General features: G+C 39.3%; 1 protein-coding gene across 1 annotated transcript in view; it reads right to left on the reverse strand.

Annotated features, from left to right (window-relative positions):
• Positions 1 to 13,947, reverse strand: part of SORCS3 (sortilin-related VPS10 domain containing receptor 3) — a gene marked incomplete at its 5' end in the record, with an annotated part of 543,035 nt that overhangs the window by 41,946 nt on the left and 487,142 nt on the right. The window contains 2 exons of the mRNA XM_005878303.2: positions 7,471 to 7,604; positions 8,522 to 8,639. Coding sequence (XP_005878365.1) covers positions 7,471 to 7,604; positions 8,522 to 8,639 — 252 coding nt within the window. The remainder of the gene's footprint in view (positions 1 to 7,470; positions 7,605 to 8,521; positions 8,640 to 13,947) is intronic.

Consider the following 13,947-nt stretch of genomic DNA (forward strand, 5'->3'; position numbering starts at 1 on the left):
TATTATTATATAATATATAGCATATAAAATGTTATTATATATTATTTATGCTGAGGTTATTTACATCTGAGTATTTATAGACTAGAAATACTATGTAATGCTACACATCTCTCCCAAAGTCTGCAGTCACTGACATCATGTTGGTGACTTGAAACTGGCCATGGTGGGAATATTTACTATAATCAGCAAAGGCTACTAATCAGGGATTCTTTATTTATTTGTTCCCAAAGAGCTGGTGGTTAAATATTTAACAGCATACACTGGATGTTTGATTTCTAAGCATTGTTTATCTGTAGAAACATTTAGATTGCCGTGTGTTTGCATCCCTTCTAGAAAATTCCACCATTGCTTTATGAGATGAATCTGTTGAATGTCCTGCTAACCTTAAGAAGTTCAGTAATTTTGGAAGAAAGGGTGCTCTCCTAAGCAGCTTTGGGAGGGAGAGAAATGCCTTAATGCTCTTTGCTGAAGGCGACCATCTTTAGCAATTCTGTTCAGCTCTGTGACCTGTTAGCCATAGAGTAATTAAAAAGAGGGCATCAGGCATGCTTCTTTACCCCAAAGAGAAAAAGAACCTCATTAATATTTAATAACATTAATGGAAACATCACTGGCTGCCCCCAAACTGTGGACTTCTTCATTAACTTCTGCTAAATGTGTATTAAAATCTCTCATACTGCCCCACCTCCATCCCAGCTCTGGAGTTCACATAATTTAGACAAACAAGCAGTTTCAGCGGCTGCTCCAGCTTCCTGGGGGAAAGGTGTTTTTCTGTTGAATTGTGAAGTCTTGAGTGACTGTGCCGGAAAGTTTGATTTGCCTCAGGGAAGTATGCTGCCACAGCTTCTGCAAACACACAAGCAGCTTCCTTCAAGAAATATCACCTCTGTGTCTTTCTTTAGAGGGTTTAGAACTTCTTTAAAAGTTTAAGTGGGAAGGTGTCCATTTCTAGGAACCTGTATGTCCAAATCTCATCCCAAGATCCAGGGAGGAGCCTTAGACAATTTAAGAAGAAATGACAGCTTCAGAAACCAAAAGGCCTCTGCATGTCAGAACAGGAAGGGACACTTGTATTCCCTGGGTCCAATCCCCTCTGTTGGTAGATTAGGAAGGAGGAGTAAAGAGAGGAGAAATGACTTGTTAGGGATTGTACATAACTGACAACGGCAGATGGAGATGATAATCAACTCTTGACCCCTGGTTCAGCATTAGTACAATCCCAAGGGGCACCCACTGCATCATCAGTAGAGGGCTCCTTGGTTCTCAGGAATGACACAGTCAGTCTCTTGGAGCCAGCCAAGAAGTCATCTGCTGGCCCAGCTCAGGGCTGTGCTACTCTCACTATGCATAGCCCCTCCTAGCCTCACAGACCCCCAGGTTCTCAATTCTCCCATTTGGCACTTGAGATTCCAAGATCAGTGTCCCACAGGTGCTTCTGTCTTATTTTAGGAGACAGCACAGCATGTGGGTTTGGGATCAAGCAGAGAGAGGTTTTCTGGTAGGCGCAGAGTGAACAGTCAACAAACAGAAACAACCTCAACAAAAACAATGGGATAATAACATCATTATCATTTAGCTAAGGCATAAGCCTAAATACAGCCATAAAGATAATTACATGCAGATCAGTTCAGAAACTGCTTGAAAAAACCAACAATCATGCCTCACATGTTTCTGCTAATTCAACCCCATGCTCTCATCTGCCCTTATTCCTCTTGTCATCAAGAACACATGCATATACCTGATTTCCCTAAAGTGCTGCCCATTTTTCTTGTACTTTCTCAGCAGGAAGTCTACACAGCCCCATCACCACCTCCTGCAGGAAACCTTCCATCATTATTCCAGTCCTCAGTGAACTCTCTATTCTGACCTTTTCTAACACTTTCTGCGATAATGGAACTGCTTTATATCTATGGTAGCCACAGCCACATGTCACAATGGAGCACTTGAAATATGGCTACTGCAAGTGGAGAACTGAATGTTTACTTTAACTTTAATATGAATAACCACATGTGACTAGTGGCTATTCTATAGGGCAACACTGATCTGTGCCATAAAATTCAGCACCTAACTATGCTGTTTATTATTTGCTGTTATGCCTTCTTTGAGTTCAACAACTCTGGTTTATACATTTTTTTACTTTTCAATAATGTCTTATCTATAGAAAAATATGCTTGATTATACTCTCTATGCAGAACACTAAAGTTTGAAAGGATTTCAGACATATCTGATTTATATGCTGGCACACCTCAAATCTCTTCTGCTCTATCTTCTATATTAGCATTTGATAAACTAGCTCTGTGGATCTGGAACTTACTGAACAGGATAGACACTAAAACATACTAAGACTCTGGAATCATAACATTATTATTTTTAGTAAGTTACTTAACCTCTCTGTGTCTCCATTTCTTCATCAATAAAATACCTGTAATAGCCAACTCTCATTCTAGCAGTTGGATGAGATCAACATAATCCACCTAAAGAACTTGTTACATAGTAGGTACCAAGAGTTATTGCTGCCGAAACCGGTTTGGCTCAGTGGATAGAGCATAGCTCTGTGGATCTGGAACCTACTGAACAGGATAGACACTAAAACATACTAAGACTTAGGACTCTGGAATCATAACATTATTATTTTTAGTAAGTTACTTAACCTCTCTGTGTCTCCATTTCTTCATCAATAAAATACCTGTAATAGCCAACTCTCATTCCAGCAGTTGGGTGAGATCAACATAATGCACCTAAAGAACTTGGTACATAGTAGGTACCAAGAGTTATTGCTGAGTAAACAGTTGGCTGAGTGAGTAGGAAAAATGACCTCCTAGGTAGAAGAACCTCCAGACCAACTGGTTTCTCATTGGACAAGAGTATTTAGGTCTCCCAGAGGGCAATTCATCCCTAAGAGTTGGCCTTTTATGTTACTTTTCTGACTACTTGCTGGTCTCTGACAAATTTAAGTCTTAGGATTTGTTCCTGGCCCCTCACCAGTGCCAGGGTGGAGGTGGCTCTCTATGGTAAACATGAGGCTGGGAGATTTACAAGGCTATTAAATAGAAACATTATTATTCATGCAAAATTCATACACGAATAAAACATGCTCTGGATGGAGGCTGAAAGTCAATGGGAGCCCACAAATAAACACTTCTGAGACTCTTTAAAACCTCTCTTTGAGCAGAGGAGGGATACAGGTGGATAATGCCCTGCCTCTGTGAATTTAGGCTGCACTCTTTAGCTTTTCTACCAAAACCAAGATATCTGATCATCCTGCCCAGTCTCCACCCCCAGACCCTATCTGATTAAAGTAGGTTATACCCTCTCCCTGCTCTCTCTGAGACCTGAAAGTTGCTTGAACCAATTGAATGGCTAAGACCTGCTTTGTCTCAGGGAAACAACTAGGTGGAATATGCATGATTGTTGCTTATACTAACTGAGCTAGGAGTTTCAGATTCCTTAGTTAATAAAAGTTCCTGGTAGGAAGGACCATTGAGAAGGTGACAAGGCTATGAAACTGTTGCTATAAACTACTTTCCAGCATGAACATAAAAAAACTATATTTGATGGAAAAACTATATTTTTTAACTGATAACTATGCTTATTGAAGTTGACTTAAAAACAAAAAGACAATTTTAAACACTCAGTCCCATTGTCCAAAAAATCACTATAAAAAACAGCAATTTCAGAAATCAAACTGTCTATTCCATACTAACAAACAGTACAGAAATACTTTTTAGGCTATGCAATTCTTTTGCTATTTTTCTCAGATTCTGACCATCCAGTCTTGTGCGTCTGCTTCTCCTAACTCACACTGGTTCTTCTATCTTGTTTTTAACATGAGGTATGATTGGCTATAGAAAGACAAACATAGAATACCTTACCTCTCCCCCACCCCCAAATTCTATAAAGTCTTCTTGAATACCATAAACCTATTACAATTCTAGTACCAGTGATCAAATATACTTCATGCATAACTGTTTTAGAGTTCATGGAACATTCTATGTCGAACCTCATCAACAGCAGTTAACCTAGGTCATTTGAAGATGAGTTTTAATTTTAGAATAATTAAACTTGGGGATCCTATTTATTCTGAAACAAGAAATCAATCTAAAATAATTCAGACTTGCTAGATTTCTTGAGAAATAGCATGATGTAGAAGAGAGAGCATGGGATTTAATTAGGCTTGCATTTGAACCCAGCTCTTTATCTCCTAGTTACAAGAGCTTGGTCAAGTAACTTACATTCCAGATATTCATTTTCTTCATAAAATGTCATAGTAATGATGCTGACATTACAGGGTGTTGGATCCAAGCGGCCCCTCTACCAGTGAAAACATGAGAATCCCAGAACACCTTGTAAGGACGCCCCTACCCCTGGCCACCTGCTACTTTACTTACAGATGCATTCTGGGAATAGTTCCAAAGAAGGGTTCAAAACTATTTTAAGCTATGCCACCAATATTGGAATAAATGGATAACACTCAAAGGTACAAATTTGAAGATAGTGATTATTTGAATGTATAAGCTCTGGTTTACTTGTTAAAAATACTATGGGGCCACTTAACCCTGGGGTACAATATTCACAATGGCAGCAGCAACAGATACCATATGGATGCCTACACCATTAGGATAAATGTCTTTTCCACATTAATGATGTATATTAATTCATTTATTTCTCCCTAGGATCCAATGAGATCCATGTTCTGTACTTGTACTTTACAGCTGAGGAGGTGAAATCAAAGAGATTAAGATATTTTTTCCTAAGGTCAAAAACTATAAATATCAGAGTTGTGATTTTTTTTCAGAATAGTAAATGTTAATGGGATTGCTGAAGGGAAAAATATTTATGTTACAATTCTTATTCTTTCTCAATTGTGAGTTTTGCCAACGATGGGTGAGGGACTAATACAGCTCACAGGCACAGGCGAAAATGGAGAAGGACATATGTAAAGACAGTGAGGCTGCATAGAGTGAGCCTGCAGAAGGACATAAAGAAGCCTGATACTCATATTCTGAATATTTAGGTTGACATCAATATGTCATGTGCAATAATTCTGAGTGACTTACTGTATACATTGCTATGACTATTTTTGCTGAATTGTAATTAATAATTGAAAATCATTCTTCCCAAGTGTGAAAATATATTTTGTTTCCAAAGGATCAAAATTTCCACAGATAAAACATTGCCATTCAAATTTAAATAAAACAATCCATTTGAGTGATTCTCACTAAAGTCAAGCTTTCTTTTTCTCCTATTTATTAAATGTATTGGGGTGACATTGGTTAATCAAATCTATAATACATCATCTATATATTGTATCGTGTGTTCACCATCCCAAGTCAAGTCTCCTTCCATCACTATTTATTCCCCTTTAAGCTTTCTAAGGCATAAGTTCAGGAATGAAGAGAAGGTAGGAAGCAGTCAAAGTCATCTGTCTAGCTTACAGTTACCAGTTACAGCCATAGTTACACCTGAAAACAACTATGGCTTCCAGTACAAATTACTGTTAAGAAACAGGTTGGATGAAATAGGATGAAATAGGGATGAGGCTGCTGGCTGTGCAGGGGCAGCCATTCTGTGCCCAATTGAACTTATGTCTGTTATTTAACACCAGAAAAGCTCCAGTGCAATTGTCATTGTCTTGCCCCTTCCATGTTTATAGGCTCAGACCTGAGCCCTTAGCTTTGTCTTTTAATATGGGATGGCTTACTAAAACATCTAAACTGAACTTTAGCTTTTGACTGTAATGTGAAGGAAGAATTCATCCAGCTGGGATCAGAGTAATACTCACCCATTCCCCGAAATGGGAAGATTTTGACTCTCCTAAAATGAACAACATTCAGAAACATGGTCCTATTATTTATTGCTTATATCACCTAAGCACTGAGGGTGCAACAATGAAGAAAATCTAAAACTCCTACACTCATGGCACTTACATTCTACTGGGGAAGATAGGCAATAATAAAGCCATCACAGAGCATGGTCACTCCAAATGGCAATTAATACTAAGAAGACAATAATCATGCTGATGTTCTAGAGCAGTGATGGCGAACCTTTTGAGCTCGGCGTTTCAGCATTTTGAAAAACCCTAACTTAACTCTGGTGCCGTGTCACATATAGAAATTTTTTGATCTTTGCAACCATAGTAAAACAAAGACTTACATTTTTGATATTTATTTTATATATTTAAATGCCATTTAACAAAGAAAAATCAACCAAAAAAATGAGTTCGCGTGTCACCTCTGACACGCGTGTCATAGGTTCGCCATCACTGTTCTAGAGAGTGCCCAGGTGTAGGTAAGATCACATGGCTTCAAAAGGCATTTCTGAGGAGATGATAATTTTACTGAGACATGAGTGACCCAAAGATGCCAACCATGTTGAAATTTGGAAGAAATCCTTGCATGTGCTATTTTTTTCTGGTAGAAATAAGCCTGGATTAATTCAGGTACAAGAGATAGTAGTGTGACTACAAAACAGTAAACAAGGGAAGAATAGTAAAAAATTAAGGCACAATGATAATAGCAGGCCATATTACATACAACGAAGCAAGCCAAGGAAAAACATTGGATTATATTTTAAGGGTGAAGGGAAGCTGTTCTCAGCACAGGAGTGATAAGACCTGATTTTGGTTTTTAAAGTATAATATGGTTGCTGCGAGGAGGATAGAGTTTAGGGTGCATGGGTGAAACTAGAGAAGGAATTAGTAGACTGTTTGAAGAATTTATTCAGCAGAAGACATGGGGTAAAGGTGCTTTGAGTTAGAAGGTATTTTGGAAGTAGAGGCTTGCAAGGACTTGCAGATGTTTGGTCGAGAGAAAGGGGCAAAATCAAGCTCTCCTGGGATTTTGACTTAAGTAAATGAATGGATGTCTGTGTGTTTTATTGAGGCTGGAAAAACTGGACTGGGGTGGAGATAGATTCAAGATGAATTGAAAAACTGCTTCCAACAGTGATAGTTCAGGAAGAGTTCTGCTTTGGCCACAAATAAATAGAAGGGGAGATGGATGTTGAGCAGATGAATGAACACAAATGTCTCCATGCTAGAGGCGAAGGAGGCCAGAGCTGAAGGTAAATACTTGGAAATTTGTGAGTCTAATAGTTTAGGTTTCACAGTGTCCTTTGTGGTTGTCAGTGGAGGGCGGAAAGACAGAAATGATGATGAGAGTTCAAGTGGAAGAGTGCAATTTGAGCAAACTTGTCTGAAGGTTACTGTCCAAGGCGGTAGCTCTCGCCCAGCCTCTCTGGTACTTTCCAATGCAGCTACTCCCTGAAGATGAGAAGTCCCCTTGGACACGCTTCTCTGTGAAAATGCCTCCTTGTGTCCCTCTTCCAGGGATGCAAACTTCCCATCTTGCCCAGGAACTGGGGTAGGTGGGCCTACAGGCCAGTAGTTCCTCCCCTAACTCATCTTCCTTCTCTCCCCCCAAACAAGTAAACATCTTGTTGAAAATGGCATTGAGAGGCCAAGGGACTCACCACTCAAAGTCCCAGTCGGCACAGACACAGGGTTCTGAGACCACCGTCCCCGAGGAGTCTCGGCCCAGGGCACACTGAGCTCCTGGCTTGCGTTTCTTGAATATTTTCCTTTCTCCCATGACACAAGGTTCCCCCTTAGAAAGAAAGTCCACAGTGAGAAAGGCAGAAACACACAAAGAAGATGAAGTAAAACAGCTTCTCAACAGGAAGCATTAGGCTTTTCATTCTCTTTTCGGCTCATTCCCAGTAACAGTTTGGGAGTTTCAAGGATAAAAGGGCTGCTCTTTTACTATCATACAGAAGGAAAACTATGCAAGGCTGGCCTATCACTATCCCTCCTCCCAACTTGGCCAGTGATGTTTACTCCATCCTGTTTCTCCTCCATCTCCATAGGGAATTCCAAGACTCCCACCATCCTCACAGACACCCCAATTGCCCAAATGGTTTCAGCAGAAACTCTAGTGGAAAGGATTCCACTTCTGGCATATTTTTCACATCATCTTCAGAGTAAAACTGAAGATCCCTCTCTATGATAAACAACCCTGCCCAAGTCTTTATTCCTAGCCAAGGGCAAAAAGAACAGAAGTTTGTGCAAATTACAAGGATCCAACGGTTCCAAAGAACGCAGATGCCTGATTATGCTGTGTATCAATAAACATCTGCTATTGGTAGAGACCCTCACTCCCACCCCTCACCCTTTCTTAGTGGTCCTGTTCCTGATGCTCTTGGGCCCTTACTCCAAGCTAGCCTGAGAAATGCTCCTCCCCTCAATGGGGAGGTATAATGATTGAACCTATGGAGGGTCAGTCTCCTACCTGTCTGAGCCTATTTCTCGATGGGTAGAGCTAAAAACCCAGGTTATCACTGCTCCCCATCACAGTGATCCCAGGGTGCAAAATTGTCCCCAATACCATCTAACTCTACTGAACCTGGATATATGGGCTTCACCCCTTCCCCTAAATCCACCGTTATCCTCAGAGGCCCCACTTCAATAGAAAGGGCCAGATAGGAATAACAGGGCTTTTAGTAGCTCTTCTTCCTTGTGGTGTACCTGATTGAGCAGGTGCCAGGTCTGGTAGTCTTCCTTGGTGCAGCGCCGGCTGAAGATAGATTTGTAGTCCACTTTCACCAACTGCCACTCAGAGCGAAGGCTGAAGTGGCCAAAAACTCTGTGTTTAGGGGAGGGATGGGAAAGACAAGCAGAGAAGGCCTTGAAGTCAGTCACAAATGCACAAAGACTGGGGGATAGAAGACTGAATTGCAGCCTGGCCGTCACTAGTTCTTTCAAAGTATGTTCTTTGAAGGCCATCGAGTAGAAGTCTACTGTATACACAACACCAGTGAAATGCATTCACAGTGGGTTTAAAAAACCAATCATTTTTTTAAAATATATATTTTATTGATTTTTTACAGAGAGGAAGGGAGAGAGATAGAGAGTTAGAAACATCGATGAGAAAGAAACATCGATCAGCTGCCTCCTGCACATCTCCCACCGGGGATGTGCCCGCAACCAAGGTACATGCCCTTGACCGGAATCGGACCCGGGACTCTTCAGTCTGCAGCCGACACTCTATCCACTGAGCCAAACCGGTTTTGGCAAACCAATCATTTTTTAATTGAAAAAGTAATATCTATGCTTTATAGTAAAGAATTAAAATATAGAAAAGTACAGAGAAGGAAAAATTCAAAGTCCAAAATTCTCCACCAAGATAGAATTGTTGGTCATATTTTGACATTCAGCCTTGTATGTCTTTAATTCCAAGCAATGGCATTTTCTTTACTGATGTCCACCGACAAGGACTGTTTCCTCATCTGTAGATTGTGTCTGTGTATGTTGGAGTGGGAGGTGGGTTGACAAGGACTGTTTCCTCATCTGTAAAGTAGATTGTGTCTGTGTATGTTGGAGTGGGAGGTGGGTTAGCTAATCAAAAGTATGACCTTGCCAATTCCAAAATTTCAACTGAGTATAAGGATATTTATTTGAAATTCCCATTGCTTAATTTATATGAATACCATCCTCCTCCTCCCTTCCTTGAAAATTCACAGGAGTCTCATAAAAGAAACTCATATTTATGTATAGTAAAATAGCACACCATATGAGTAGATAATCCATACTGACCTTTTCAAAGCTCAGCAGTTGATAGCCCTATAAATATGAATAATCAATCGTTTCTAGAAAAAATAGATTGATCATTCATACTCCACTCAAGTGGTATATCTTGTAATTACAATGCAAGACATCCATCACAGTGATGTAAAGGGGAGACCAATATGCCAGGAACTTAAATCAACTGAAATCTTTCAAGGAATTGGATGACTTCCATTTCATTAAGACTTACTCATGCTCCCAGCCCTGGATTTGTATCTCCCCAAGTTCAGGTATTCTGATAGTGACACTGAGAAACTAACTCTCCTCAAGGGACATGTCCTTCTGCCCCCTGAAACACAAGGATGCTTTGGGAGGGGTAGGAGCTGATTAAGATTGTAAAATAGAGAAAGAAATAGAATTGCTGTTTAGATCAAACAACTTAAAATACACTTTAAGAAATGACTTATAGTGATCTAATGGTTCAATATTAAATAAAAGTTTTAGAGCTTTGTCTAAAAGAAAATTAAACAGACTTTGAGGGGGAGACTGAGGGTTTCTCCTTTAGTAAAACTGTATGGTTGTTGTATGAGTCTTAGCTCAGCCCTGGGAAGTGGAAGCCATGGGGCTAAATATCCTGGGTTGTGTGGCCCATATTTTGTGGAGCAGAATGAACTTAATTTAAGTATCTTCCCTGGTTCTCTCAGTTCTCTTAGATTCTTGTTATATTTAGTGGTCTTCTAATAATCCAATACATCCATGTCAAGTCTCAACTAAGGTATTTTCACCTTATTAGCTCTCACTCATTTCATGGAGAGATCATGAGTCAGTCCATTTGAAATTTTAACAAAACAGTTAACTCATCAAAAGTGTATACTTATTTGAAGAGAGGAGAGTTAAGCTGAAAGCTCACAGGCGAAAAGAAAAAAAAAACAACAAGAGTGGGAGGAGACTTTGATGAATGTCTCTTCCCTCTCTATCCAGTCTATCTAGTCCTGCCATATTCAAACGCCACCTCCCCTATAAGTCATCCCTGATTGGAGGGCTCTTAGTAGCAGGTTATCAGTGATGCTAAACTAAACATTCTGCCTACTCCAAATAGTTTACAGTTATTTCATGGATCATAAACTACATCATGTCAGATTAATTCCAGTCCTTTCTATGAAAGGATTTCTAGACAGACAGAAGAGGGAAATATGGGGCATATGATTTACCTATCAGCAAGGCACCTGCCATGGTCTGCCACAGCACTCGTGAAAAAAAAGATGAAAAAATATGAGCCAGGTGCTAGTAAAATTATGTGGCTGAACAGTACCTAATTAAGGCATTAAAATCAACCACGAAGGAGGGTGTGAGTAGTCAGCTGCAAGGTTCTGCCGTCTGCTCTTTCTTGTTCTTCATTTTTATTAATGACTTGAAGACATGAAAATAATGGTCATCATTGGAAATCACATTTTCTGATGACACAAAGCTGGAAGAAACGGTCAATACACTTGATGGCAGAATCAGGACCCAAAAAGGTCTTGACAGAATGAGAGACAGGCTGAATTTAACAGCATGTGACACAACCGGATGAAATGTCAAGTTTTCCCTTTGTCAACTACATAAGTATTATATAGATGAAATGGGGCTCAGTGAAACTCAGCTTAAATAATAATAGTGATGATAATAATAACAACAACAATAATAATGAAAGCTTAAGAGTTTTCATGTATAATGAGATTAATATAAGTACACACTTCAGAGAGACCAAAATATTTAAGGTGATCTGAGAATGCATTAATTAATACAAAATTATGTATATTATCTAGAGCAAAAGTGGAAATATCCTGGTCTATGCTACATTACACTAGATCACAGAGAAAATTTGTAGTTAGTTTTGGATGTCATCATTCAAGAATGATATAAACTATGTACCTCAATGTGCAGTACACGTATAAGCTTTGGTGGTAATAGTGGAATTTGAATCTCTTAAAATATTAAGTAAAATATGTGTTCATTGGCATATGTGTTTATATGTAGAGAAAGTACATATATTTTATCAGATTTTCAAAGGGGTTCACAGTTCCCGATGTTTAAGAACCACTGAAAAGGAGAGTGATCAAGATTGTGTACTGAAATGAATAGTGGCTCCCTAAGAGATCTGACCTGTAACCTTGAATGAGACCTTATTGGAAAAAGGTCTTTGATTTACAAGTTAAAGATCTCCAGTTGAACGTATCCTGGATTATCAGGATTAGCCTGAAGTCCAATATGACCCAGCAACCCCTCTTCTGGGTATCTAACCAAAAAACTTGAAAACATTTATTTGTAAATATATATATATATATAGATATAGATATTCATTGCAGCATTATGCACTGTGGCTGAGACATGAAAACAAAGTGTCCCTCAACAACTAATTGGATAAAGAAGATGAGGTACATATATAATATGCAATACTACTCAATATGAGAAAAGATGAAATACTGTCATTTGTAACAACTTAGATGGATCTTGAGAATATCATGCTGAGCAAAATAAGTCAGATTGGAAAAAGTCAAGGACCATATGATTTCACTCACATATAAAACTGAAAGCAATAAATGAACAAACAAAACTCATAGACATGAATAACAGTATCGTGATTACCAGAGGGAAAGAGAGGTAGGAAAGAATCAGTAAAGGGCAAAGGGGATCAAATATATGGTGAAGGAAGTAAAACTGACATTGAATAGTGAACACACAGCATGATGTACAGATGATATATTATAGATTGTATACTTGAAACCTTATACTCTCATAATCTTATTAGCCAATGTCACCCCAATACACTTAATTTAAAAAATACCCCATCCCTGGTTGGTGTGGCTCAATTGTTTGAGCATCGTCCCATGCAATGAAAGATTGCTGGTTCCATTCCAGGTCAGGGCACATGCTGGGGTTGCAGGCTCCATCCCCGGTAGGGGGCATGCAGGAGGCAGTCTATTGATGGTTCTCTTTCACATCAATATTTCTTTCTCTTTCTCTCTCCCTCTCCCTTCCTCTCTCTCTAAAAAAGAAATAAAAAAAGTTCCCTGGATGTTGAAATATGGTGAGAAATGAGGAGGAAAGTAGGCTCTTTTAGTATAGATTAAAAAGACTTTAAGAGATTTTACATGAATCTATTATCTATCTATCTATCTATCTATCTATCTATCTATCTATCTATCTATCTAGCTATCTATCTATCTATCAAGAAGTGATGTAAAAGCTATGGCTGGTTTACCTGGAGATAACTTAGGAAGGGGCAGGAGAGAGAGTCCAATAAGTAGCCATTCTAGGGAGATATCTTAAGTATTAAAAAATAACAAAACATGAAAAGGTAAAAGTTTAAAAAATATGAGAGGTCTTTCTAATAGATAAAGTTAGTCCACAGAGGAAAGGAATGCTTAAGCATTAGTAAGCTTAGGACTTCAAGTTCAGGCTTAACCACTTCCCAGGGCTCTTGTTGCAGAGAATATACTAGTAAGCGTCATTCAGGCACATAGCCTAATTGACCCTGAGCCTCTAAGGATGTTCATGATCTGTTTATGATCTCAGAGTGCTCATTTCAGGACTGAACACAGAAATCGGTCCCCAGTCAGGACTTGTGGACTAATTCAGGTTCTTCTCTTCTGTAATCTTGGCAGGTGCATTATTTTCATCTCTATTTCTTTGGCTTCTATCCCAGATTTTCTTACATTGTGCATCCCAGGTCCTTCCCCAAACTATAAATTGATACACTAATATTTCCACTTAGGAGTGTGCTAATCTCCTTGCCATGTGGTCTCTGCAACATGCCAGATGCAAAATGTTAAACATTTTATGTTAGGTCTATCAGTTTAGTTCATTTTCTCATTGGACCCAACTAAGATCAGTGGGATAAAAACCCTTAGCAACTTTCAGACATTAATGTACTTCCCCTATTTCCATCCATTATTAGTTCTAGGAAGAAAAGGTTTATTATGGGGCCCCTCCAGTGGGGCGTAAGTGACTCTGACACAAGGTCTCTCTTTTGCATAGATCTGGCTTCCCTAACTCTGCTCAATCCTGTCTCTATCCATTTCTCTCCTGATTAGAGGTCATGGAAACTGAGAAAATGACAGAAACATAGCAAACTAAGGAGGAGATAAAATAAGGACTAATTTAAAGTCAACCATTTCTCATTCCTTTTCATAACTACCCTTAGAACAGAAGTTAAAATTCATGCTAGGGTCTGTGGAAGTGAGCACTCGGCAAAGAAATTAGGGTGATGCCCTAACCAGTTTGGCTCAGTGGATAGAGCGTCGGCCTGCGGACTCAAGGGCCCCAGGTTCGATTCCGGTCAAGGGCATGTACCTTGGTTTGGGGCACATTCCCAGTAGGGGGTATGCAGGAGGCAGCTGATGGAT

Source organism: Myotis brandtii, unplaced genomic scaffold, assembly GCF_000412655.1.
Source record: "Myotis brandtii unplaced genomic scaffold, ASM41265v1 scaffold550, whole genome shotgun sequence".
NCBI classification, from domain to species: domain Eukaryota; kingdom Metazoa; phylum Chordata; class Mammalia; order Chiroptera; family Vespertilionidae; genus Myotis; species Myotis brandtii.